We start from the raw sequence: 26,439 nt of genomic DNA, 5'->3' as shown, positions 1-26,439 counted from the left end.
TCAAACCCACGACTTATCGTCGTTTCCGCACTTAAAAGCGCCTTAGCCGACAATAGTCTGAGCCACTCGAGTCTTTTTGACAGGTCTCTTCAAGGCTGAGGGTGACTAACCGCTTTGCTCGGTGGGTGGATATCTGGGAGGCTCTTTAGCCTTCTTCTAGGTCATCCTTCTGAGGGGGACTAGGACTACAGGTAGGCTATCATGGGTTCTCCCCTGCAAGTATGGCGCCAAACACCCTGTCGACCTTGTTCCGGCAATGACCAGGCGACGCAACTTGCCGATGTCGATAACTCTGAAATGCGAAAGAGCTTGGATAGACCCACCCCTGAATCTCTTGTCGAAAATGCTCCGTGGGCAAAATTGTAGAGGACATTGCAAACTATCTAGAGCTTGAAGCAGTGGAACATACAATTTCAGGCTACGCCCCCGTCCTGGGTTGTCTAAGGAGCCAGTGGCCAAAATGAAACCCCTATTCAACACCGCAAGAGGGGCATATCGTACATGGGAGATACAGATCGTTATCTTGGATCATGAAATTAGACTAATGGCTCGACAAATCCCAAAATTTTCCGCATGGGGGCTGGATGTGTAAAGTCGCGGGATTTTTGTTCCACCATGTGCTGTAGCCTCTGACTTCAATTACCGCTGGAGACCCCGAGTCCATTGATTGTAATCTATGGCCCACCATGATCTGTATGACTCGGACAAGTACTCCGTAGTATGTGCATGCCTGAGCCACAGCACTGGGCGGACCAGCGGTGCGATTCTGATGGAATGGAAGACAGTGTGGAATCTTTCTCACACTCCTACTCGTGCTTCGTCGTCCTGTTGGTGTCATTTCGGTTGCGGGTGTACCTAGTAGCACGAGTGGAGATATCGACCTTGCGGCGGACGAAAGGGTTGGACTTTATGCTAAGCTCAAGGAGGAAAGGTCGCACAGTTTTGCACCCAAATTTAGTGACAGAACCACGGATGACTAGACCGTTACTGGAGTAGCGAGCACGCTAGGCGGAAGTCAAGCCTGGGTCAACATGAAGCATGTTTGACCCATCCCTGCGGCGTTGGCACAAACTTCAAACCCATGCGACCCTGCCCCCTTTCCAGCACCATTCAAGGGGACATTGATGACCTTTCATTTGTCGTAAACTCCGCCTACCACCACGCTGCTGGTGAAATTGCATCAGAAATGGGTGCCCGGGTCGTATCAAGTCCTCAACTCCCGGAGACCCAAAATGATCACGACCAATCCACTTGAAGCGCATCCGCCTCCTTGATGATGCGGGACTGGCACATGTTGCTCGAGGGCAAAAAGTCCACTATGAGTGACGAAGTATCCATCGGCTGATACAGTGATACGTGGTCCCCTTGAGCTGGACGGCCTGGATATCTCAATGCTCGGGAATTCCAGGCAGCGGACGTGCTGAGGGGCGCTGATTATGGCCCTTGCCCGCTTGGAATCTCCGAACATTATTATCTCGGTGGCAGCAAAAACGAAACAGTACAAAGCAGGTGAAGACCGAACACAAGCCTCAAGTTGCGGTGCGAGATGCAGTCATCTTTGGGGGAGACAACGGACCCCAGGTTTGTTTGTCAGAGGTCTCCTCCAATCTCCTTGCCGCCACTGAAGGAGCTTTTCAGCCTCAGCCGAGCCGACAGGGGCACCAGGGCAACAGCTTGGACCCCTGTTTGTATTGTCACACCGTGACGGGCTTGTCATTACATGCGGTAAGATAGTGTACAGGTCGCAGAAATAGAGCGACATCCAAGTACAGAGTACTTCTCCGTACAAGATTACCAGCACAGTCACTTCGTGAGACTGGATGGATTAGTAGGATGGATATTTCATCATCATCATCATCATCCTCATCGTTGCACAGCAGACTGGCACAGGCCTAATACCCTCCGTGCTGTTGAGATGTCCTTTGGAAGTTCAAGTGATCCAGACAAGGGTTTAATGACGAAGGAAATCATCGCATCGGTTGGACCACAACTCTGACCTTGGACGCACAGACTCAAGAGAAACGAGACTCGCGTTGACAGAGCATGGTGCGTGGTCGCTGCTGTGGTGATGGATGTTGCGTCAATATGTTGATGTTTGATAATTCAACTGGCTGAGGGTGCATGGTGTTAGGACTAGAAGCCACAGGGACCTAGAGAAATCCTGTAGGCGAGGTTCTACGCCTATACGAACAAGATAACAAGGCACCCAGTACTCCGTAGTCACGCCTCTACTCGTACACCTCGTACTCGGTAGCTACCACTGATAAAGTAAAATGTGATGTGGCTGTTGACATCCGCATTCGGGCTGGCGGCAAAAATGTACGCGTTGGAGGGTGCCAGCCTGCCAGGTGCACTGGCTACGAACTTCCGGCAGGTACATCCCAGCTTCACACGCAAAACCCAAACTCGGGCTCAATCTCTGTGGCCTGCACAACCCATTGCTTCACGGATCGCCCGTAACCTGCGTGGCCTGCAACTACTATTGTATGCTGTGCTCAACTCGTATCTCTTTGTCTGGACCAGAGAGAAACTCATGGGCTCCCCGGCATTACCATCCTTAGTCGTCCCCTAATCGTACTACAACTATTTGCCCTGCCCATGTGCGGCTGAGCGTGCGGCAACTCAAGCCCTCCTTCAAGTCTCCAAGCCCCTGCCTCATCGGGATCCAGTAAGAGCTCAGATCAGCCAATCCGCCCGTGGACGGCGTGACACCTACCAGCAGAGGCTGTTTAGGGCTGGCATAAGCGAGGCACTCATACGGAGTACAGCAGCAAGAAACAAGACGAGACACATCTTGGGTACTGCGTATGGCGGTGTAAGATTACCACTAACCTGACGAGTTGGCCATGTCTCATCTGGATCACCCATCCCCACTTGCTGCTTCGGGCGCCGAACAAGTGCTGACTAGGACTAGGGAGCCCATCAATGCCCTGGTGGAGCCCTTTCATGACCGCAAGACTCGAGGTCCACGGGCACGAACAGAACAGCCTCTCCAGTTTTGGCCGCTGGCACCTCTGGCCATGCTCTTGATTTCCAACGCAGATCTCGTGCATGCCCACCCGACCCACCAGGGGGCGCGGCCTTTGCTACTGGTCACCAATCTATTTTGAACTGGCCTTGGTCGAGGTTCCCGTTCTCCTATATGATAGCTGACCACCCCGTTTTTCCCGTGTTTTTTTCTCGTTAAGCAACGCTCGTTGAAGCTCGTCGACATTTCACCGGCATCATGGAGGAGGTCTACGTCTTCGGCGACCAAACCGCTGACCTGCGGTCGTTCTTCACCAAAGTCTTCTCCCGGAAGGACGATGTATTACTACAAAGCTTCCTCGAGAGAACTGGTGAAGCCGTCAGATCAGAAAACAAATACCGTACACATCCTTCGAAGGCAGTTCCTAATTTCAACACAATTCAAGAATTAGTCGATCGTTATTTTAGAGGCGAGGGCAAAGACCCCGCAATCGAGAGTGCTCTGGTTTCCATTGCACAATTCACTCATTTCATCGGGTATGTTCAGGAGGGCAGCCCCTGAATTCGGAGCTTAGAAAACTGACCAAAATAACAGTGCTTTCGAAGAGAGAACACCCGCATACATTCAACCTAATACAGATGCACGACTCGTCGGTCTATGCACCGGTCTGATTGCTGCTACCGCTGTTGCCTCGGCTGATTCGCTGACTGCCCTTATTCCCTTGGCCGTCGAAGGTGTCCGGATTGCGTTCAGGGCGGGTGCACACGTGGGAAGAGTAGCACAACAAATTGAGGGCGAACAGAAGGCACAGTCGTGGTCAACCATTGTTGCTTCAGATGAGAAGTCAGCGCAAGCTGCACTCGATGCGTTCCACAAACAAAAGGTAACCTCGCCGACCAACAAGCTATGGATCAGTGCCTCTTCAGCCACCTCGGTCACCATCAGTGGTCCGCCTTCCACCAAAGCGAGTGCGTTCGAAGAGTCTGAATTCTTCCGCACCGCGAAGAACGTTCCAGTCCAAATCTTCGCTCCTTACCATGCGTCTCATCTCCACTCACAATCGGATTTGGACAAGATTCTGCGGCCACAAACAAAAGTCATCTTCGAAAATTCTCCAGCAAGATTTCCCGTCTGCTCCAGCGTGACTGGCAAACCCTTCACTGGCAAGAACGGATATGAGCTTTTGCAAGAAGCTCTCCGGGAGATCGTCATTGAACCCTTCCGATGGGATAAGGTTCTCAAGTACACAGCCTCTGGTAAGGCCGAGGAGGCCAAAGTCTTTGCTGTTGGCCCGACCAATTTGGCGAGCAGTGTCGTGTCTGCGTTGAAAGCTTCAACCCCCAAAGTTACACTCGAGGATCAGTCACACTGGACCACCATCGCACCAGCTGGAACCCAACATTCTAAACGAGAGGCTGATATTGCCATTGTTGGTTACTCCGGCCGATTCCCTGATGCTGCCGATAACGAGCTTTTCTGGCAGCTGATGGAGAAGGGCTTGGACGTCCACAGACCCGTTCCTCCGGACAGGTTCCCGGTGGATTCACACACAGATCCTACATCGAAGAAGAAGAACACTTCCCACACGCCATTTGGCAACTTCATTGAGAACCCCGGCCTCTTCGATGCCAGGTTCTTCAACATGTCCCCTCGAGAGGCTGCGCAGACAGATCCTATGCAGCGTCTCATGTTGACCACGGGCTATGAAGCCATGGAAATGGCGGGTATCGTCCCTGGTCGAACACCTTCCACCAAACACGACAGGATTGGAACATTTTATGGTCAGACCTCCGATGATTGGCGTGAGGTCAACGCCGCGCAGGATATTGATACATATTTCATTTCCGGTGGCGTGCGAGCCTTTGGACCTGGTCGGATCAACTATTTCTTCAAGTTCAGCGGCCCCAGTTTCTCAGTGGATACTGCTTGTTCTTCAAGTTTTGCCGCAATCAACGTAGCTATCACTTCTCTGCGTGCAGGAGAATGTGACACTGCCTTCACTGGCGGTGCAAACGTCCTGACCAACTCCGACATTTTCTCCGGTCTTAGCAGAGGCCATTTCCTCTCCCGAACAGGATCTTGCAAGACTTGGGACAACGATGCAGATGGCTACTGCCGTGGTGATGGTGTTTGCTCTGTCATCATGAAGCGTATGGAAGATGCTGTCGCCGACCGTGACCCAATTTTGGGAGTTATCCGTGGTATTGGGACCAACCACTCCGCTGAGGCTGTCTCAATCACTCATCCCTGCGCGGAGAACCAATCATTCTTGTTCGACAAGGTATTGAAGGAGTGCAACGTTCATTGCAACGATGTAAACTATGTTGAAATGCACGGCACTGGCACCCAGGCTGGTGATGGCATTGAAATGGAGTCGGTGTCATCAGTCTTCGCTCCACGCAACCCTCGCAGACGTCCTGACCAACCACTATATGTAGGCGCTGTGAAGTCTAACATTGGTCACGGTGAGGCTGTGTCGGGTGTGTGTGCTCTGATCAAGATCATCCTCATGCTTCAGAAGAGCAAGATCCCGCCGCACACTGGTATCAAGAAGCAGATCAACAAGAACTTCGCTCCTGATCTGAAAGAGCGCAATGTCAACATTGCATTCCAAACAACGCCATTTCCCCGACCAGCAGGTGGCAAGCGTGTTGTGTTCATCAACAACTTTAGTGCTGCTGGTGGTAACACAGCTATGCTGTTGCAGGACGGACCCGAGGTTCCCAAGGAGCCTTCCACCGATCCTCGATCCACCCAAGTGGTGACTGTCTCTGCCAAATCTCTCGGAGCGTTCAAGAAGACGATCCAGAAATACCAGGACTACCTGAATAACAACCCGAACGTAGGCCTCACTGATTTGGCCTACACTCTCACTGCTCGTCGTGCGCATTACAACTACAGAGCCGCCTTCCCGGTTCAATCCATTGCTCAGGTGCAGGCCTCATTGAAGGCACTCGAGGACCAGACTCACAACCCCATTCCTCTTGCCACTGCTCAAATTGCCATGGCATTCACCGGCCAGGGCTCGCAGTATACTGCCATGGGCAAGAAGCTGTTCGAGACTTCCAAGCAATTCCGTGGCGATATCGAGGAGTTCAATGAGATCGCACTTCGCCAGGGACTTCCTTCCATCTTGCCCTTGATTGATGGCTCAGTTGAAGTGCAGCACCTTCCTCCCACCGTTGTTCAGCTCGGTATGTGCTGTATCCAAATTGCTCTCACACGTCTATGGGCTACCTGGGGTATCGCTCCCAGTGTGGTCATTGGTCACTCTTTGGGTGAATACGCCGCTCTTCAGGCCGCGGGTGTCTTGTCAGTTGCTGACACCATCTACTTGGTTGGCAAGCGGGCACAACTCCTGGAGCAAAAGTGCACCGCCGGCACCCATGCTATGTTGGCCGTTCGCTCTCCAGTCGCTGGATTGCAGGACGTCATTGCCAACAGCCATGGGAAGATCGAGATCGCATGCATCAATGGGGTTTCCGATACTGTTCTTTCTGGAACGATGGGCGACATTGATGTTGTCGCACAGAAGCTGGCCGATGCTGGTCAGAAGTGCACCAAGCTCAAGTTGCCATTCGCCTTCCACTCTTCTCAGGTTGATCCAATCCTTTCTGAATTTGAGAAGCTTGCATCGTCTGTCAAATTCCACGCACCTAGAGTGCCAGTCATTTCTCCATTGTTGAGTGATGTTGTCAGTGTTGGTGGAGTCTTTGATGCTTTCTACCTCAGCCGACATTGCCGCAAGACTGTTGACTTCGTAGGTGGTCTTTCCGCCGGTATGTCTACCGCCACAATTAGCGACACTTCGCTGTGGCTTGAAGTAGGTGGCCATCCTCTCTGCGCAAGCATGATCAAGTCTTGCTTGTCAGCACCAACTCTTCCCACCATGCGCCGTGATGAAGATCCATGGAAGATCATTTCCACCTCAATGGCTGGCCTCTACACCGCTGGAAAGGCATTGAACTGGGATGCATTCCACAAGGAGAACGAGGACATGCGAGTTTTGAACGATCTTCCATTCTATGCCTACGATGCCAAGAATTACTGGCTTCAATACACCGGAGACTGGCTTTTGTACAAAGGGGACTACCCCAAGGCCATCGCACCTACTGCCGTCGCTGCCGCTCCATCCGGTCCGGCTAAGACAAGGAAGTATCTGTCTACTGCTGTCCAGGGCATCGTCTCTGAGCAGGTCAAGGGTAACACGATCTCAATTGTTGCAGAGTCTGACTTTGCGCACCCTAAGCTCTTCCCGGTCATTGCTGGCCATTTAGTTAACGGTAGTGGTCTTTGCCCCTCTACCCTGTACGCTGACATTGCGTACACGCTGATCAATTATGGTGTGGAAACATTGAGACCCGGTCAGAAGGTTGCCATCAACATCGGCACTATGGATAACCCCGCCCCTCTTCTCCTGAAGAATATCAATCAGCCCGAGAGCCAAACGTTCTCCTCCTCCATCAAGATTGATCTTGACGCTGGCAAGGCTGATTTCCAGGTTACCTCATTCAATGGCAAGAAGGACGTCGTCCATGCCAAGTGTATCATCAGATTCGAAGATCCTGCCGTCTGGAAGGAGGAGTGGGCCAAGACGGCTTACCTTGTCCAATCTCGCATCGATCTACTTAAGCACAAAGTTGAGAATGGCGAAGCTGACAAGGTTAGCAACAAGATGGCATACAAACTGTTCGGCGCTCTCGTTGACTACTCTGAGATCTACCGCGGAATGCAGAGCGTGGTGTTTGATGGTTCTGAGTTCGAAGCCGCAAGCAGTATCAAATTCAAGGCTACTGCCAACGACGGCGATTTCTACTTCAGCCCCTACCTGATCGATAGTGCATGCCATCTTTCTGGCTTCACAGTCAATGCAACCGTCAACCCTCGGGATGAGTGCTACATCTCTCATGGCTGGTCCAGCTTGCGCTTCTTGGAGCCCCTCAAATACGACAAGCAATACTACGCCTACGTGAAGATGCAACCAGTTGCTGGCAGTAAGATGAGGTCCGGTGACGTGTACGTCTTCGACAACGAAACAAAGGAAGTGGTTGGCGTTGGCGGCGCCATTCGTTTCCAATGTATCCCTCGCAAGTTGATGGATGTCATGATGCCCAAGCCCAAGGATGGAGCCGCTCCCGCGAAGGCTCCCGCTGCCTCGGCAGTCGCCGCACCGAGCCCTGTTTCGCGCGCTCCAGTTCAGGTCTCTATCCCGGTTGCTGCACCTGCTCCCAAAGTGAAGGCGAAGAAGGCCCCTAAAGCCCCCAAGGTCAAGGCTCCTGCAGCCCCTAAACCGGCTTCAGGAGGTATTGCCGTACGTGCCTTCGATATAATCGCTAAGGAGATTGATGTCGAGCAAGCTGAATTGAACGACGACATCCAATGGGCCGATATGGGTGTTGACAGTTTGATGTCTTTGACAATATCTGGCAAGTTCCGTGAGGATCTAGACTTGGAGGTTGAGAGCACACTCTTCACCGATTACTCCTCAGTCGGTGCTCTTCGCAAGTATCTCAGTGGTATCTCAGCACCAGATGGCGCAGGTGCCGGCGATGCTAGCTCAGTCGAGTCCACCGATTCGGGCTCTGAGAGTGACGAAGACACCGCCGAATCTGGTATAACCACCCCTGAGGCTGAAGATTTCCCCGCGAAGCAATTCGAAGGTAGATCTGTTGCGGTGGAAGCTGTCGCCCAGGCACCAGGTGGTGATATGATCGAGACCATCCGCGTCGTCATTGCTCAGGAAATGGAAATGGAGCTCGAGGAGATCACCGAAACCACTGATCTCAGCAATCTGGGCATGGATTCGTTGATGGCACTGACTGTCTTGGGCAAACTTCGTGAGGAGCATGAGATCGATCTTGACCCTACTATTCTGGCAGATAACCCATCGCTTGGTCATCTCCGCAAGGCTTTGGGTTTGGACAAACCTGCAGCTGCCGCACCTCCCCCAGCAGCACCAAAAGTTTCTGCCAACGCACCAGCTCCGGCACCTCCAGCAGGCAGCCATACATTCCAAGTGAACACCCAGATCACTCCTGCGGCTCCGGTCGTTGAAGTGGTTGTTCAGATGCCCCCTGCGACTTCAGTCCTGCTTCAGGGAAACCCAAAGACGGCCACAAAGAACTTGTTCCTCTTCCCAGACGGCTCAGGGTCCGCAACATCATATGTTTCCATCCCAGCAATTGACAGCAAGAACCTTGCAGTCTATGGCCTCAACTGTCCTTTCATGAAGGACCCAACAAGCTACACTTGTGGCATTGAAGGTGTCTCCAAGTTGTATATGGAAGAAGTGATGCGACGTCAACCTGTGGGACCATATATTCTCGGTGGTTGGTCGGCAGGTGGTGTTGTTGCCTACGAAGTCACCCGACAATTAAGTGATCTTGCTAAGCTACATCCCGACAAGAACTTCACGGTCGAGAAGTTGGTGTTGATTGACTCGCCTTGCCCTATCAGACTCGAGCCTCTACCAGCACGTCTACATCACTTCTTCGACGAGATCGGCTTGCTGGGAACCGGTACCGGCAAGACGCCCAACTGGCTACTCCCTCATTTCGAGTACAGCATCAAAGCCTTGACTGCTTATAAGCCAGAACAAAAGACCATGCACGACTTCAAGCCGCCACCAACTCTGCTCATTTGGGCCACGGACGGTGTTTGCGGCAAGCCAGGTGACCCAAGACCACCACCACAGGCTGATGATCCCAAGAGCATGAAGTGGCTCTTGGAGAACCGAACCGACTTCGGTCCAAACGGATGGGACAGGCTTTTGAGCCCGGAAGTGTGCAAGATGGTCACTGTCATCGGCAACCACTTCACAATGATGAAGCCTCCAGTGGTAAGTTTTATATCTTTATGAAAAGTTTTAACATGACACGGACTAACATCTATTTCCAGGCTAAGGGTGTGGGAGCATATATTCGTGAGGCTCTGTTGTAGACAAGACCTTGGGACTTGAACAGCAAGTCACAAGCTTTTCACGCACAGATACCTGATAGAGTATATGGGAACCGCCAGATGGATATAGATTTTGTTTCTGGTTAACGATCGAGTTACAACCCCCCTGTGATAAAATGGTACATATTGGGACTTCGGTAGCGTTTTGGCCGGGCATTTCCAGAAGCGTTTGGAATTTATGGGTTCGTCTGGATGCTTACTTTGAAGAGCTCCTTATCAAGATTGCCTTTTTGGGCTTGTTTTTACCAGGCGTTGGACACATGTGGAAGTCAGGATGGGGCTGCTGAAGGCCAGCAGGGTCCCGCCATCTTTTGGGCCCTTTCGATCGAAAACCCTATCAGTGTTATTGATAGCTTCATTTACCTACGCTGTATCCTGAATCATTAATTTTACTGAAACCAATTCTCACGAACACCCACTGACTTGACGTCTATGAAACCTCTGATCTGTGACATCAGGTATCAACAGACAAGGTCCTTTTTGTGAGTAACCTGGACTTCCATTAACACGTGCTAGTCTTGGAGTCCGTAGTACGGAGGATGATCAACGACGGCTTACAAAGTAACAGGCAAAAATAGCACGCTGAGTGGTACTCGTAGTACTGGGAACATGGTCATTCATGCATGTCTCAGTCTGGATTCTAGGGCGAAGTCAATTCACGGCCTTAGTTCCGGGGTTCACATAAGATACGATCGATCCTATGGGTGAGCCGAGCAGCTTAACCTGCAGCTGAAGGGAAACTTGGCTTTGGGATGCCGACTCAGTAATCCGTAACAATCTCCAACCAGGTATCAGCTTTGGTCTTACGTCTGATAAACTTGTTCGTCAGACCCGCGAGGAGTGAGTCCTGTGTTTTTGACAGGTGCCTCCCCGACTCTTAAGTAAGTACTTAGGATGTTCAGACTTGATCCCCAGTGACAAACATGCTTCCTCCATCCGGAACGTCATGGTACATACATAAGATGTAAACCGCTCATCAGTACAAATTTGATCTTCCACGCTCTGTCTACTCTTATCAAGAATAGCGAGGTATGTTTACGTTGCGTACTCATCAGTCAAAATTTAACCTCGAGGGATTTGACTACCTCCCGTCACAGCTTCCTTCTTACACCAGCCTTAAGAACGTCCAGGAACTATTGGAATTTAACTTATATGTTGACGCGCACAGGTTTTACAAAAGGGCCAGGTCTGGAACAATCGAAGCAGTGCCAAATACTTCTTATCGGTTTCGCCTCGTCACTCCTGTTTCAGCACTGCGCCGGAGGTTGGATGTTCCCGAGTCCGCGTCGTTGAGCGACGAGCTCAGTATGTGATGCCTTTACGTCGTAGCTCCAGGACCTAGCGACTTTATGTCCCAGATCTAGGCTGTCGGTGGTCTAGTTCTAAAATTACAGGTATACCTCTTACTACGTGATAACAATCTAAATGCACAGCCTGACCAACCGCCAGCCTCGTGCTGTTCCACGTGACACCGGGTCAAGCCAATCGGGGACCACCTGCTCTCCGCCGCAAAATCCCGGGTTCCGTTTCCCCAATCCTTTCGAGGCCATCGTAACTTTTTTTCCCCTTGTCGCGCAGTCGCCTTCTGCTGCTAATACATCCAATTTTTGGTTTCCACCTTCTCTTTGACACTCTCCCAGCGCAGGCATGTCGTTTTCCGGAGTCTACGGTCCGCCAGGTGGCGGAGGAAATGCGGGCTTGAGTGAACAGGAACAGCAATATGTGAAGATTGTATGACCGACCCTACGCTCTAGTCTTTTTGTTGCGCTTGTGGTCGCATTCGACGAGACTGACATGAAGACTTATGACAGATGCAAAAAGGAATGGAATCCTGCGTTGTCAAATCTATAATGGCTGGAGGTGTGTTTTGAGTCCCTTGTCGTCTCCTGTCTCGAATTTGCGTCTGCTGGCAAGTCGTGGCTAACATTGTTCTCGTGCCCCACAGGCATGGGCTTTGCTCTAGGGGGGGCATTTGGCCTTTTTATGTCCAGTATGGCATATGACACTCCTCTCTCCCCACAAGGACAACAGATCACCTCCCTCCCCGTACGGCAGCAGCTGCGACAAGGTCTAAAAGACATGGGATCCAAGTCCTTCTCCTCGGCTAAGAACTTCGGCAAGATCGGGCTGCTGTATAGCGGCGTGGAGTGCGCAATAGAAGGATTCAGGGCCAAGTCGGACCTGACCAACTCAGTCGCAGCAGGTTGCATAACGGGTGGCATTCTAGGCTATCCCGCTGGGCCGCAGGCGGCGGCATTCGGCTGTGCTGGCTTTGCGGCTTTTTCGGCGGCCATTGATGCGTACATGAACATGCCGGAGAGCGACTGAGTTCAGGTGCATAAACCTTGTGTTCGATCACAAGACGATGGGCATGGCGTTTGGGAGGGTCACGGCGTTTGGGACAAGAGGACATATTAGCGAGCATTGCAGGCGTAAGGTACATTTGCATAGTGAAGGAAAGGATATTGTACAAAATGGCGGCTATACGACACTCTACTTCATGGCTTCAGGTGGGCATGAGAAGGGCGAGCCGAGTCGAACAATCTACCTAGTTCGCGGCTCGACAGATTTTCATGCGCCTCGACCGAGCCACACGATTCTGTCTGATCATCTAGAGCAGAAAATTCGCAGAAGTGCAACCCGATATGTTCACTTCTCTTCGCTATGGACCATTGTTTAATCTACTCATTATTATCGCTGTCGGGGCCAGAACCTGGAACTGAGTTTGAGATTTATAGATGCTTTTCTTTCTGGGCTGATTATCAGACTTCGGAGGTATCGGGTGGTCAACAGACTACTATATGGCCTTGTTGTATCCACACAAAGAACTATATCGAAGGACACCGCAGAGGAGACAGCACTTCGCACCGGATTGCCCTGAGCAGCGCGGTTCGGTACAGATAGGGACTAGGGATTCGCCCATCCTTGTCGAATTGCTAGCTTCTTGACGATCGTCGCAATATCGCACCCTCGGTACGATCCCGTTGTTCTCGAGGATTCGGTACAGGTGCGCCAGGCACTCGTCGAATCTACCATTCAGCCAACAGAAACGTCTGCCGGTCTGAGCATTGCAAGTCTACGACGGCTGGATGCCGTACAGATCTCCCCGGCAAAAGCGCTGAAGAGACAAGCACATATGGACCGGGATGTGGACGGAGACGGCGTCTAACGTTTCAAGAAGTGGCCATCCAACTCCGCTGCTTTGTTGGCCTTGGTCGTATCGATGGCACCAGTGGGCGTCTCAGATACATACCTCGAGCCAGCAGTGACTACTACCTGGTGTTGACACGTGGTTATATTAAATAAAGTCCCGCAAATTGTTCACATCAATTCAGGACAAACCCAGCCGGTGGGAAGGCGTGTTGATACGACGACCTCCTCGAAAAAGTTCACCAGTTCGATCGTCTCTCTCTCTCTCTCTCTCTCCGACAAACAACTCCCTCCTCGACTGGGTTCGCCAAAAAACCCCTCTGCCAGGGTTTTCCATCCCTAGGACCGCCTGTGACGCAGGGGCTCCTGGGATTAGGTTTTTGCCATTTTTGAAGGGGAAAAAATCAAAAATCCATTGGCATTCTGTGTGGGCGTGTGTCTGCGAGCGTTAATCTATCTTTTGTAATGTGAAGTACAATGCCACTGGCATGAACTGTCGATTGTAGTCAGATACATCTCCGCAGAAAATACGTGCAGCCTGGTATTATACAGCCTAATGTACACAGAATCCAGCATTCTTTGAAGACTCCTCCTCGCCTTGCACATCGTCTCTGATACGTAAGAGATAGTGAGTGACAGACGGCGAATGCTTCGATGCTTGCTCTTGGAATGAAAGGGCCGTGTTGCCGTGAGAGTTGAGGTGCAATCGAGGTTTAACACGCTCAGCCCATCTCCTGTTATGCTACGTCTTCGTCTTCCTGTTCTTCGTGCTTCGACTTCCCGCCGACTTTGCCTTGAGGTCCTTTGGATCTGGGTCAACTTTCGAGAAAAACCTCTTGATCCCTGCGCTCTGCCCCTTTTCACGTCCAGCTTCGTCCTTGTCGTTACCCCAGGACCCCAAGACCTTTCCTCGCTCACCATCCCAGCGGACTCGCATCTCACGGACACCGTCATCTCTCTGTCGCAGCCATCGCGCAGCAATCCGCCCGCACTCCCTGCCCACCTCCTCGGTGCCTTTCTTCAAAGCTGAGCCTCCACGCACGTCCATCCCGTGATCCGCCCCGACGACCGTCACCAGCCATGTTTTGGCTGTCATCTTCGCTCTCACTTTCGCCAGCTCCGCGACCGGACACATGTTGTCGCGGTCACCGGAAATGAACAGCACGCAGGTCCCTGCCGGCAGCGAGAGGAGGATTGCATCTCGCAGGTCCCCTTTCGGGCTGACGAGCGGGTACGAAGCAAGGATGAGCAGCTTCCCATGCGGGCTTCCCGCCGCGGGCGCTGCCTGTGACGCGACCACCGCTGCTCGAGCACCCATGCTCCGGCCTCCGAACGCTACCGCCTGCGCCTGCTCACCATGGTAACCGGGCTCGCCCTCCTCCGACCAGCCCCTCTTGTCAAAGTCAAGCACTTCTGCGAAGCCCGCGGCGCGCCTCTCCAAGTTCATGGGCCCCTGGAACATGATGATGGACGCCATCGCCGACGCAAAACCGTACGAAAAGTTCACCATCGCCGTCGCGTTCAAATCGCCACCCGCGCCGTGCGTGAAGATCAGATCCGGTGGTGAGCGGGGTGAAAACACCACTGTTGAGCCATCGCTTGCCATCCTGGGGTGCAGGCTTTTCCGGCATGGAATGAGCCTGGGCTTCGCCGAGACATTGTATGATGTAAATTCTGGAGCGGAAGCTGCGTCTTGGAGCAAAGCGAGTGGTGAGGCGTTTGGTTTAGCAGGTTGAGCGTCGTCTTTCTCATTCAATGCCACGGTGTCGCCTTGTTCAGGCAGTCTGTCGTCAACTGTACTTGTAGCATCATCCGCGTCCGCTCCTGCTCTCGCTTGCTTCCTCGCTCTCTTGACGCAGGAGCTCGGGGAGACGCCGCCGCCGCCGCTGCGGGTGCCGCGTGTCTTGGGCGCCATAGCGTGTTACTTCTTTCGCTCAATTGCAGTATGTGGGCTTGAATCAAGAAGGGAGAGAGACTGATAAAGGTATTGATAACACGAATGCCTTTTCCTCGTGACTCGAGCTTCTGGGGCTCGACGAGCCGTTGGACCTCAGGCCGTGTAGTTAACGTTACTGCCGCGAGGGAGTAGAGGCATCCAATGTTAAATGCCGACACGACGCAACTTGACTAAAAGCTCACTCCATCTCCCCATGTTATGCCGCGTTTCTGTTGTTTGTGTAGTATGAGTAGGTAGGTGTGCACTGTCAGCAACAAAAGGGAACGCAATGTCCAGGGGTTCGGGTACATATACGTAATTTAGAGATGATGTTAATCGTATTCGTATTGGGGCTTCCCAGACCTACAAACCACCACGGTGATCTCACGGCCATGATCTTCGGGCAGCTGAAGCCGTTCATGTCGCTATGTCTGCTCCTGAACAACCTTCTCGTCTTTCAACTGATTCCTCCTCTTATCTGAGCAACGGCACACTTCAAAATACGATCTATCTGCCACTCGACCTGGACGTCCTTGAGCACCTACGTAGCTTCAAAGTTGGCTCGACGAGCATGCACACCTCTCGTGAAAGCTAGAATATGCAGGTTGTAATGTAATAGGCTACATAATTAGAACACCTGACCACCAACTAGTTTCATTTCTTATCCCAGGGTGAAATCTCGCGGACACATTCTTGGAGGCCTCTCATCGCCTGAGGCTTTGGAACAGTTGGTGCTGCTCACATGCTATAGGGACTTGTAGCTTCGTCAAATATAATTCAAGTCGTCATGGTAGGTGTAACGGAAAAGAAAGTATACGAGTATTTGCTTGTGATCAATGTATGAGCTTTTCGTGGCTTGCTGAAAACTAAGGTTCAAGCCTCGCCGGGGCGAGCACCAAGTGCTTGTCGAAGAAGAGTCTCACACACATCCTCCTCGACAACGGCACCAAACCTGCAGACAAGTAGTCAGTGGACAGTCACCAGTTGCGCCAGATTGCTGAGTCCACCTACCCGTAGCACTTCACCTCCGGAACCAAGGTTAGCTTGAGGATTTCCAACGTATCTCTTGTGAGGAGGCTGAAATTTGGGTGCTGTCGTACTCGCTGCCAGATCTCGACGGGGGTGAGCTCGCCACTGAGGTTGAGCCGATCGGAAAACTCCAACAATTTCTCCAGCTCGACAGCTGGCACCGTCCACTTGGCGCCGCTGGCAAGGCCTGAACCCGGCTGCAAGGACACATCCAGAGGAGGCGACCGACACATGATGGGGCTCAACAGCATCATCTCGTGCCCACTGCCGTCGGCGTCATCGAAATGTGACGCGTGATGCTTGAGGCAGACGTATTCCAGGGCCAGCACAAAGTCGATTCCGACTTGAGTGGCTCCGAGGCCTTGAGGGTGGAAAACAGGCATGGTGACACTCACTCCAGACTGTGAACTGTGGTCCTGGCTGAGGCTGGGTGCATCTGATATAGTCAGGCCGGTGAGTAGGAAATCGCTAGAAGAGGTTGATCCCGCAGGAAATGGCATCGAGGCGGTTGTGATGGCGGCGCCGGCGCTGGTGGGTGATATAAAGGGAGGGGCGGTGGCGGTGGCGGTGGGATTCGAAGATGAAAGATAACCATCGGGGAAATAGGCACGAATGCTTTGCGATCGGTCCGCCAGATCGAAAATCTCTACAGTGGCCTCTGGACTGGAGATGAGAGGATCCGATGCCAAATCATGCGGCAATGTGATGTTGTATTGCTTGATCAGATCCTTCAGTCCGCGAATCAGTGCGCGATACGCTAGAAGGTGCGCTTCATGCGCCGAGTCTTTCGCGCGTAACTTGGCTACTTCAGATTCGAGTGTCTTCACATAGGTAGCCTTACGATCTCGATGTGTTCTGAAAGAAAAAGAAGGAGAAGAGACAATGCTCGTTAGCTATTATTGTCTGTAGGATCCGGGGGTTGCACGACTGAGAAGCCCACCGGCGTGCACGGAAATAGCATTTACCTTTGAGCGCGCCTGACTTGCTCACGACGTCGAGCATTTTTGGCGCCGCCCTCGTCCAAGGGAGCCTCTGCTTCTTGGTCTGAAACCATTTAGTCACAATTTGCTACCGTGTGTGAGGAGAAGTGAAAGGAATGGGGCATTGGATTAGCCATCCTGCTCCTCCTCTCCACCTAGTGGCAACACTGTGCACGAGATGCCACAGCAAGTTTTCATACCGTACTCATAAGCAGAGAGAAGGAAACGTGCGTATCGAGCGTTCGGACATACAAGGTTTCTTGACCTCGGGCGGCGGCAAGGTCTGTGATCCGTCCGACATAATGACACGACCAGCTGACTGTCTGACAGAGGATGGTCCGTTGTACGTTCCACTGCTGGTATCGACCAAGAAATCAAGGTACCCCTTGAGTGGAGAGATGGTCACGATTCAACGTGTCGGATGCTGAACTAGTCGTTCGCCCAGGCAATCGATTATTCGATCACTGAAGGAATCAAGGCGCGCTTGCGGGATTGATTATGGAATCAATAGAAGGCTCGGAACGTGGCGCGGAATGGCGATGTTTGATGCCGAAAAGGGAGTTTCACAACAACAGAGTCTTTTCTCTATATGTATTGAAGGCAGAAATCGGTTGATTGTGCTCGTACGTTTTCCGTCCCGAATGAGAACTCTGCACAGGCGTTATTTATGTATTATGGTACAGTGGAGATGTGCAAGCGCCCATGGGTGGAGCGAGTAATAGTATTCTCGCATGATTGAGCGGCAGAGACTGGCCGAGAGAGAGAGCTTGAGCCTTGATAGCCACCCATAGGGCTGTTTGAGTGGGTGCTTCCACACAAATATTCTTAGGCGAATGCCATCGTCGATCACTCGTAAGGCCCCTGCTGGTCAGCCCTAAGCGCTGACTAAGTCCGGACGGAACAGGCAAACAAGACTCTTGTTGGGCTGTTTACGAAGTATTCGAGTAACGATACGAGCCGAGTGGTCAGATGTCTTTATCATAGAGATTAGGAACAAATGAGTTTCGCCAATAGAAGAGATCCTATCGGTAGGACCACCAGTTCGGGCTCGATTGACGTTGCATTTTCAATTCAATAACGGCATGAGTCGATTGTAAAACGAGTTCCAGCACTAAGTCTTTCTAGCTAGATGATAGGACATCTGACTCGTGCCTGGCCAGTGAGATAGCAAATTCCTACGATCACAACCAAGAACACGAGCACGCGCCATTGCCAATTAGGACGCATTGATCTGTTCAGCTCAGATAGCGCGATTGGGATACGGAGACCGGTGAAGGTCTGCTTGTCAATCTTGAACGAGAACACCTGTTGTCTGACTTCGGCCTCAGGTGGATTCCTCGCACGCGTGTCTAGGCGAGCCAGAAAAGAGCGACGCTTGTCAGTGGAAGAGCCTCAATAGTGGAGACAAAGTTGGTTAGGAGAAGAGACTCAACAACTACATAATATTGAGTCTTTGAATCCTCCTGGGTCCTCACTTCTATGCTCATCATGCCATATTCTTGCCACCATCGCCCAGACCAGAAGAAACCTCTGATGTCTGTGTTGAGCGATCTTGGGTATTGGGAGCAACCTTTCTAAAATATAAAAGCTCAGGACGTTAATTCAGGGCCAGATATAATTCGGTGCAGCGAGGGCAGAGTAGCACAGCACCCAACTAGGGCAGTACAAATGAAATGACCTCCTTAGAATGCGTTGGTCCCATCGTGTTCAATGGAGAGGCTTTCGAATTATCTTCACTAGAGGAATTCCGGACTTCTCTTGCTGTCCTGATATGTTGCAAGTTTCGCCTGAAGACAAAGGGATGGTTTGGGAGTTGGCGAGCTCAAGGCATAGTAGCTGGTATGTCATTTTATGTTCAAATACCATCGAGTTAGGGGGACAGGTACGCTGAGCCGCCTGTCTTGAGTTGGGCTACCACAAGCTCCGTTGGACATTGTCTTCAAGTGTGACAGTGGGTAGGAGGGTCTGTTCTGTAGACATTTGAGCCAGCTTTGTTCCAAGATCATTGTGTGGAATAAATGCTCCGTTATTGCTGGGACAGGTTTCACTGTTGAGGAGGTCCTGGCAGATAATGAAACGACGTATCGCCGAGCATCTCCCAGATATCCTCTGCTCGATTGGTCGCCGTCCAAGCAGGTAAGGGACATTCGCCCCCGGAGTGCATGTAACACTCAAGTCTTGACCTCATACCTGTCTGGGTGTAAGGCCCTTCATACGAGGTCGCGGCTTTACAGGCAGTGAAATCGTCTTCCGTATGCCAATGCCACTCCCCCTCGTCGTGGTCGACATACCATGTTCCAAGTATCGAAACACTGTGAAAATGCCGCTTTGCAAGATAATCGAGCACGTCAACCATTGAATAGGTTTCCATCCGACAATCTCTCAGTGCCAGTGCATGGATGTCTACGCCCTCATGAAGGAGGGCCTTTAGGTCTCCCCATCGACAGCTAAATCGAGACAATGACAGAGATTTCAGGCGAGAGACCCAGAGGCGTGGGAATTGATCGATGTTCGTCCTGTCGAACAGGTCAAACGAGTATTCTGCCTCCTTGCCAATAGGAAGGTCGATATGGAGGTCCCTAAGCTCTGGGGAATTGTTCAGCAGCCTCGTCAGCTTGCACGGCCAAAGATGCCTAACGTTATTGGTGATCTGATCTCCGGTGTCACTTCGCGAGAGCCAGTCACTGTGTGGGAGGCTGCTGATCCTAAGGCTGAGATTGCTCAAATGTCGAAAAATGTCTTCTAAGACCTGTTGCCCGTTGGCATGAAGTCTAGTCAATAGTTCGTGTGGCATGTCCACGGCCTCGAGGACGGTCAAAGGACATCGAGATAGTCGCGCAGCTTCAAGGAAATTGATAAAGTGAGTCATGCAATGTTGCCTCCTGTTGGAAATTCTTCGGCGATAATCCAAATCGTAGGGGCGGTCGGTCTGATACTCTTCGTGATTAAATGCTTCAAGCTCTTCCAGTCGAATTTGAGGTTCTGCCATAATCACTTTGAAACAAATGTTAGAATTTGAGTTGCTGAGAGAATTGAACGTCCGGATTAAGCTCTCTTGAACCCGTGGATCAGCCATAGCAGCAGCTTGCTGGTCAAGATGCCACCGATATAAATCATAGCGAACAGGAAAATCTGGAGCGAACCTTGCCTGAAGATTCTCGTGGAATTTGGTGTAGTCTAACTTTGATGGCTCCTCAGAGGCAAGGCTCCTAGACCATGCACTATTGAGCTCGTGATATATCTGCGCCTGCCAGTATCGGTAATCTGCATATTCTAGTTGAACGCCAGACTGGAAAGAGATACATTTCAGATATGGCGCAATAGATTTGTTTGAAGCAAGTTTCTCAAGCTGATACAATCGATGGTGGCTTGGATATAGCCGGAACTCGAAGTTGTGAAAGAGGTGCTTCTCGGCGACATGAGCATATGCCTTGCAAAGAAGACGGAAATGCTTCAGAGAGGATCGATCAATGAAGTAACAAAGATGATCTACGAGCTCTGTTGGTAGGTCTTCCATTTCAAAGGTTGAGAAAGACGAGCCCTTGACTCATACATGCAATGGCACATATGGGGACATGACAGCAATATATACCTGCTTATCTAGGGAGCCTGTGGACGGCTTGCGTGTCCTAGAACAAAAAGGGTGGTAGCCTGCTACATGAAGACCTATTTGGCGGCAGCTTCAAATTTTGCATAATCGGAGCAGGCAGCCCGACTTCAGAGTAGAACACCCACCAACTAGTGGTAGTAGCAGAGAAAATGAGCATGAATCCCTAATGTTGGAAGCTGATAAGGGCGAGTGGTGGTCTCCAGTAATGGCTGGCCGTAGTCGTAGCCTCAGCACGTGTGTTTTACGGTGGAGCATACCAACAAAGAGACCTGAAGTTCTGAACGAAGCAACTCTGCTGGGTCGCAAAATAATAAACAGCACCAGAGCGGTTCGTTGTGGTTGTCCATGGTCAGCGGCTTTGTGGTGGTCAAGAAGAGGTACCTCATCCTGGCATGGTGTGAAACCAAGCTTGACCATGCGTCGCTTGATCCCCAGGGCGGCACACGTGCCCAAGTTTCCGCGTCCCGGCCGATGCTGGCTCTCGACAGGCAGACCTGGTCTCCCACAGCAGGCGCCTAAGCTCGATGGACAGGCGGCCACCAGAAGTCGCTTTGATCGATTGATCCATCGCACCCCACGGTTTTTGAAACCAACGCTGACCGGGCTGAGAGATGCGCCAGTGTCTCACATCAGCGCGTTCTTTATTCTCCACGAGGTCACCGCAGTCGTCCCATTGTTCGGACTCGCTGGAGCCTTCCATTATTGGAATTGGCTACCGCCCTACTTCGCTGAAGGAGCATGGGTTTCAGCCGGCGTGGAGAAGTTTGGCAGATACGCTCGCAAGAAAGGATGGATCAGCGAAAAAGGGGAAGCACAGGTTGAGGAACAAACAAAGCATGGAAATGCAGAGGCCGTTGAGACGCGAAAGATGTCCAATGCGTTCAAGAGAGGGGAAGAGACTACAAGATGGATAGTGGAATTTGCAACTGCGTATGCCGTTGTCAAAGCGTTCATTCCACTTCGCATTGTTGTGAGCGTTTGGGCATCCCCATGGTTTGCACGGTGGACCATCATCCCAATAGGCAAGGCTGCACGGAATTGGCTCACCCGCAAGCCTTGAGAATGTCGACTGAGGCAGGTCAATGCTGTTTCGTTCTGAACCCATGGTCTGTAACTTGTTGTCATTCTTCCAGACTAGGTAGGTCTATCTTTTGCTGTTCCGCTCTCCGAGGCCTCAAGGTTAACGGGAAGTGTGTGCACCCTAGATTCTGAACCATAGTCTGTCAGGTGGTAGGTGCTTGCACCTCGGCTTTGCTCATTGCTGTCTATGCCTTCTCATAAATCCAGTCGAACTGGGCAGCCTTGTAGCTGTGGACCTCGTCGGGCTTGAACCACAAAGCGATCTCTTTCTTCGCGTTCTCAACGCTGTCTGAACCGTGGCAGACATTGCGACCAACATCAATGGCGTAGTCACCTCGGATAGTGCCGGGGGCTGAAGCGAGAGGGTTGGTGGCACCAAGGATGGCTGTTCTCTGGTTAGCCGACGGTGTGCAATGATAAACGGACGGAGGATAGCTTACTTCGGCCGGTCTTGACAGCATCACGTCCCTCCCAAACCATGGCGGTGATGGGACCGCTCAACATGTCTAGATTAGGATGTCAGTGGATGTATGAGGTCTAGAAGGTGTGGTGTGGGAAATTGCATACAGGTTACAAGACCCTTGAAGAAAGGCTTGTCGGAGAGATCTGCATAGTGCTTCTCGAGATGTTCCTTGGATGGGGAGACGAGCTTCAAGGCAACTAGCTTGTACCTGGAAGGAGTTAGCAAGTTTATGGCCTTGTCTTGGGGATTGATGCTCACCCTCGCTTCTCGAATCGTGAGATGATATCACCAACTAGGCCACGCTAGTGGGAGAAGTTAGGGACTGAGAAGAGATTCTTTAAGGGTTTATGGAAATGGTACCTGGACGCCATCGGGCTTGACAGCAATGAAACTGGGAAATCTGTCAGCGAGGAACCCGGTATTGAATGGCGAAAGGACTCACGTTTGCTCCGTCGACATGTTGAAAGTTGAGTAGAGTAACGCGTGAGGCTAGATAGAGCAGAGGAATCGAGGACTTGGTTCTTTGAGGGAGTGGGAGTGGCAGGCTAGTTGCGGTCAAGGTGCGTTTTAATATTTTGCAGCAGTTGTTGCTCTCCGCGCAAATCAGTGGGGGTTTATTTTCCCACTGGCGCTGGAAGGCCATGGAGGGGCAAATGGCAGTCACGACTCACAACTCAATCCAGGTGCACCTGCCCACCAACTACCGCCAAGCCCATTACATGCAGGGTCCCCTCTTCCCTCCAGCTTCGTAGCACCTCATTGGCTTTCGTGGCTCCCTTCAGGCACGGGCGCGCAGGCGCGGGCACGCTCCCCCGTACTTTATTGACAGGGCAAAGCAGATAAGTACAGGACAGATCAGACTTCCATCCTCCAGCACAACTACAATGGCGAGATCCTCGAGAGAACTGAATTGCTGGACAATCTTTAGCCTCTTGTGCTTGTTGTTGCTGGCTCTGGCCTCACCATCAGGTATGCCCACTCACATTTCTTTTCCTTTCCATTATATCCCCAATGCTGACCGCTGATTTGCACAGTTGCGGTCAAACACCATGACTTCAAACGATGCGACCAGTCCGGCTTTTGCAAGAGGAATAGGGCTCTTGCAGATTCCATGATTCAGAATGGTGGCTCTAATTCTTCCCCCTACCAACTAGTGGCTGCCTCCATCAAGTTCAAGAACGGCGTCTTAGAGGGCGCCATCATCAAGAACATTCCACGTGCTACCCCGGTCAAGCTACCTGTCACCATCACTTTCCTTGATCGTGGTAATGCTCGAGTTACCATCGACGAAGAGAGGCGTCAGAAGAGAGACATCGAGCTACGCCATGGCAGCGTTGCCAGGAAAGAGAGATATAATGAGGCCGGCGCCTGGGCTTTGACTGGAGCGGGTCTCCAACCCCAGAAATCTGCTACCTTGACCAAGACCTCCAAAGATGTCACAGAGGTATCCTGGGGCCCAGATGGCCACTTCAAAGCTATCATCCGCCATGCTCCTTTTGGTATTGAATTCTTCACGGGTGAAGAGCAACAGGTGGTTTTCAATGGTCGCGGTTTCCTGAATGTTGAGCATTGGAGGCCCAAAATTGAGAAACCCACCGTCGATGAGAACTCGACCGAGCATGACCAGGCTGTCGAGTCTGCTGAGGATGAAAGCACCTGGTGGGAAGAGAGTTTTGGTGGAAATACTGATTCTAAACCCAAAGGACCCGAAAGTGTGGCTTTGGATATCACCTTTCCAGGCTATGGAAATGTCTATGGCCTCGCTGAGCACGCAGGCCCGTTGTCATTGAAGCAGACTCGCGGCGGAGAAGGCAATTACGACCAGCCATACCGCATGTACAACAGCGATATCTTCGAGTATGAGCTCGATAGCCCAATGACACTATACGGCTCCATTCCTTTTCTTCAAGCTCACAAGAGAGATTCCTCTGTCGGTGTCTTTTGGTTGAACGCTGCCGAGACATGGGTTGATATCACTAAGGCAAAACGTGACACCAATCCTCTGACTCTAGGATTGAGCGGTGGCGTTGTAGACACCCAGACCCACTGGATCTCTGAGAGTGGCCTGTTAGACGTCTTTGTCATGCTAGGACCAACTCCTCAAGATCTCGCCAAGTCATACGGCGAGTTGACTGGCTACACGCAGCTGCCGGCCACATTCGCCATTGCCTATCATCAATGTCGGTGGAACTATGTCAGTGATGAAGACGTCAAGGATGTCGACCGCAAGTTTGACAAACACAATATCCCTTACGACGTAATCTGGCTCGATATCGAGTACACTGATGACAAGCAATACTTCACCTGGGATCCATTGAATTTCCCAGATCCTATCTCTATGGAGAAACAGCTAGACGAGAGCGAACGCAAATTGGTGGTCATCATTGATCCGCATATCAAGAACAAAGCTGGCTACAGTGTTGGAGAAGAGCTGAAAAATAAAGGATTTGCTGTCAAGAACAAAGACAACAATATCTTTGAGGGTTGGTGTTGGCCCGGAAGTTCCAACTGGATTGACGCCTTCAACCCTGCAGCTAGGGCTTGGTGGAAATCACTCTTCTCCTTCGACAAATTTAAAGGAACCATGCAGAATGTGTGGTTGTGGAACGATATGAATGAGCCATCGGTGTTCAACGGGCCAGAAATCACTATGCCTCGTGATAACATTCATCATGACAATTGGGAACATCGAGACTTGCATAATATCAACGGCATGACTTTCCATAATGCCACCTACCACGCTCTGGTAGAACGCAAAAGAGGGGTCGTTCGACGACCATTTGTCCTGACTAGAGCGTTCTACGCTGGCTCTCAGCGGTCAGCCGCAATGTGGACCGGCGATAACCAGGCGAACTGGGAGCACCTGGCTGTGTCTATCCCCATGATTCTCAATCAAGGCGTAAGTGGATTCCCTTTTGCTGGGGCTGATGTTGGGGGCTTCTTTGGAAACCCAAGCAAAGAGTTACAGACTCGATGGTATCAAGCCGGTGCGTTCTATCCTTTTTTCCGAGGTCATGCACACATCGATACTCGAAGACGAGAGCCTTACATGCTTGGAGAGCCTTACACCAGCATCATGACCAAGGCATTAAGACTACGCTATGCTCTCCTTCCAGCCTGGTACACTGCATTCCACGAAGCCTCTACCGATGGATATCCCATTGTGCGCTCGCAGTACTATGTTCACCCCGGAGATGAGAAGGGCTATGAGATGGACGATCAATTCTACCTAGGCTCCACAGGTCTTTTAGTAAAGCCGGTCACTCGCGAAGGGGAGGAAAGTGTAGATATCTACCTTTCAGATGAGGAGAATTACTTTGATTACTTCGACTATACGGTTTACAGTGGTGGATCGAAAACGCACAAGATTGCGGCGCCGCTGGAAAAGCTACCGATCTTGATGCAAGGTGGCCATATAATTCCACGGAAAGATCGTCCTCGAAAGAGCTCTGGATTGATGAAATGGGATCCTTACACACTTGTTGTGGTATTAAGCAAGACAGGAGAAGCGGATGGCACCATTTATGTTGATGATGGTGAGACGTTCGATTATCAACAAGGTGCCTATGTGCACAGGCAATTAGCCTTCTCGAACAATCAGTTGACAAGCAGCAACATTGGCACCAAAGGCAGCAAGACTGCGTCGTATCTCAAAACGATCCAGGAGGTGAAAGTGGAGAAGATCATCATCGTCAATGCTCCAGCGACTTGGGCAGCATCCACTGACGTTGCCGTGTCTCAAGACCAATCTCAGGACGCAAAGGTTGACTTGAATTACCATGCAGCGGTTGGAGGCAAGGCAGCTTGGGCAGTGGTTCGAAGGCCAGATGTCAAGATTGGAGCGGACTGGAGCATCAATTTTAGGGGCATCTCAAGCGAAAAGACAGAACTATAGAAAAGACAATGTAAACTAGGACCCAGACAGGATCACGAAGCGATATGCTACTATCAAGTGACCAGACTTGCCACACTAGGTACTCTAGAGCATGACTTATTTTTGAATGCTAGTGCTCAGTCCTCCGTACTGTCGGTCTGGGGCCAATTAGCAGATGGATGCATTGTCGACAGGATTGGGTGGAGGTTCCGGGAAAGAGACCCGATGCCAAGGCTCTAAGCGGTCCGTGAGATGAGGATCGCTCGGATGTGAAAGCTTGCACCAAATGAAATCACCCGCCTGTCGTCCGAGATACTGGCATGACTCTCCTTGCAACGCCGTTCCCAACGTGCTGGAATTGCACGAGTCTCCGTATCTGAATCCTTCAAAGA

At 51.4% G+C, this 26,439-nt stretch overlaps 8 protein-coding genes across 8 annotated transcripts; 4 read left to right on the top strand and 4 right to left on the bottom strand.

The window, feature by feature from the left end:
* Positions 1–3,226: 3,226 nt before the first annotated feature.
* A1O9_09099 (uncharacterized protein) lies at positions 3,227–9,827 on the top strand (the record flags this gene model as incomplete). Its single annotated transcript, XM_013401793.1, has 2 exons — positions 3,227–3,504; positions 3,563–9,827. 2 exons carry the CDS (start codon positions 3,227–3,229, stop codon positions 9,825–9,827), a joined length of 6,543 nt encoding a protein of 2,180 aa, XP_013257247.1.
* A 2,090-nt stretch (positions 9,828–11,917) lies between these two features.
* Positions 11,918–12,253, top strand: A1O9_09098 (uncharacterized protein; the record flags this gene model as incomplete). Its single annotated transcript, XM_013401792.1, has 1 exon — positions 11,918–12,253. The coding sequence occupies one exon, from the start codon at positions 11,918–11,920 to the stop codon at positions 12,251–12,253; it is 336 nt and encodes a 111-aa protein (XP_013257246.1).
* Positions 12,254–13,817: 1,564 nt separating this feature from the next.
* A1O9_09097 (uncharacterized protein) lies at positions 13,818–14,990 on the bottom strand (the record flags this gene model as incomplete). Its single annotated transcript, XM_013401791.1, has 1 exon — positions 13,818–14,990. The coding sequence occupies one exon, from the start codon at positions 14,988–14,990 to the stop codon at positions 13,818–13,820; it is 1,173 nt and encodes a 390-aa protein (XP_013257245.1).
* A 1,028-nt stretch (positions 14,991–16,018) lies between these two features.
* On the bottom strand, positions 16,019–17,321 carry A1O9_09096 (uncharacterized protein; the record flags this gene model as incomplete). Its single annotated transcript, XM_013401790.1, has 3 exons — positions 16,019–16,895; positions 17,006–17,084; positions 17,273–17,321. The coding sequence occupies 3 exons, from the start codon at positions 17,319–17,321 to the stop codon at positions 16,019–16,021; spliced, it is 1,005 nt and encodes a 334-aa protein (XP_013257244.1).
* Positions 17,322–19,064: 1,743 nt separating this feature from the next.
* A1O9_09095 (uncharacterized protein) lies at positions 19,065–20,537 on the bottom strand (the record flags this gene model as incomplete). Its single annotated transcript, XM_013401789.1, has 1 exon — positions 19,065–20,537. The coding sequence occupies one exon, from the start codon at positions 20,535–20,537 to the stop codon at positions 19,065–19,067; it is 1,473 nt and encodes a 490-aa protein (XP_013257243.1).
* A 508-nt stretch (positions 20,538–21,045) lies between these two features.
* A1O9_09094 (uncharacterized protein) lies at positions 21,046–21,690 on the top strand (the record flags this gene model as incomplete). Its single annotated transcript, XM_013401788.1, has 1 exon — positions 21,046–21,690. The coding sequence occupies one exon, from the start codon at positions 21,046–21,048 to the stop codon at positions 21,688–21,690; it is 645 nt and encodes a 214-aa protein (XP_013257242.1).
* A 205-nt stretch (positions 21,691–21,895) lies between these two features.
* On the bottom strand, positions 21,896–22,632 carry A1O9_09093 (nucleoside diphosphate kinase; the record flags this gene model as incomplete). Its single annotated transcript, XM_013401787.1, has 4 exons — positions 21,896–22,095; positions 22,151–22,216; positions 22,278–22,381; positions 22,616–22,632. The coding sequence occupies 4 exons, from the start codon at positions 22,630–22,632 to the stop codon at positions 21,896–21,898; spliced, it is 387 nt and encodes a 128-aa protein (XP_013257241.1).
* Positions 22,633–23,057: 425 nt separating this feature from the next.
* Positions 23,058–26,068, top strand: A1O9_09092 (alpha 1,3-glucosidase; the record flags this gene model as incomplete). Its single annotated transcript, XM_013401786.1, has 2 exons — positions 23,058–23,142; positions 23,208–26,068. The coding sequence occupies 2 exons, from the start codon at positions 23,058–23,060 to the stop codon at positions 26,066–26,068; spliced, it is 2,946 nt and encodes a 981-aa protein (XP_013257240.1).
* Between the last annotated feature and the right edge of the window lie 371 nt (positions 26,069–26,439).

This window comes from Exophiala aquamarina, assembly GCF_000709125.1.
Source record: "Exophiala aquamarina CBS 119918 chromosome Unknown aczIA-supercont1.9, whole genome shotgun sequence".
Classification (NCBI taxonomy): domain Eukaryota; kingdom Fungi; phylum Ascomycota; class Eurotiomycetes; order Chaetothyriales; family Herpotrichiellaceae; genus Exophiala; species Exophiala aquamarina.
This window is presented reverse-complemented; position numbering and strand designations above follow the sequence as displayed.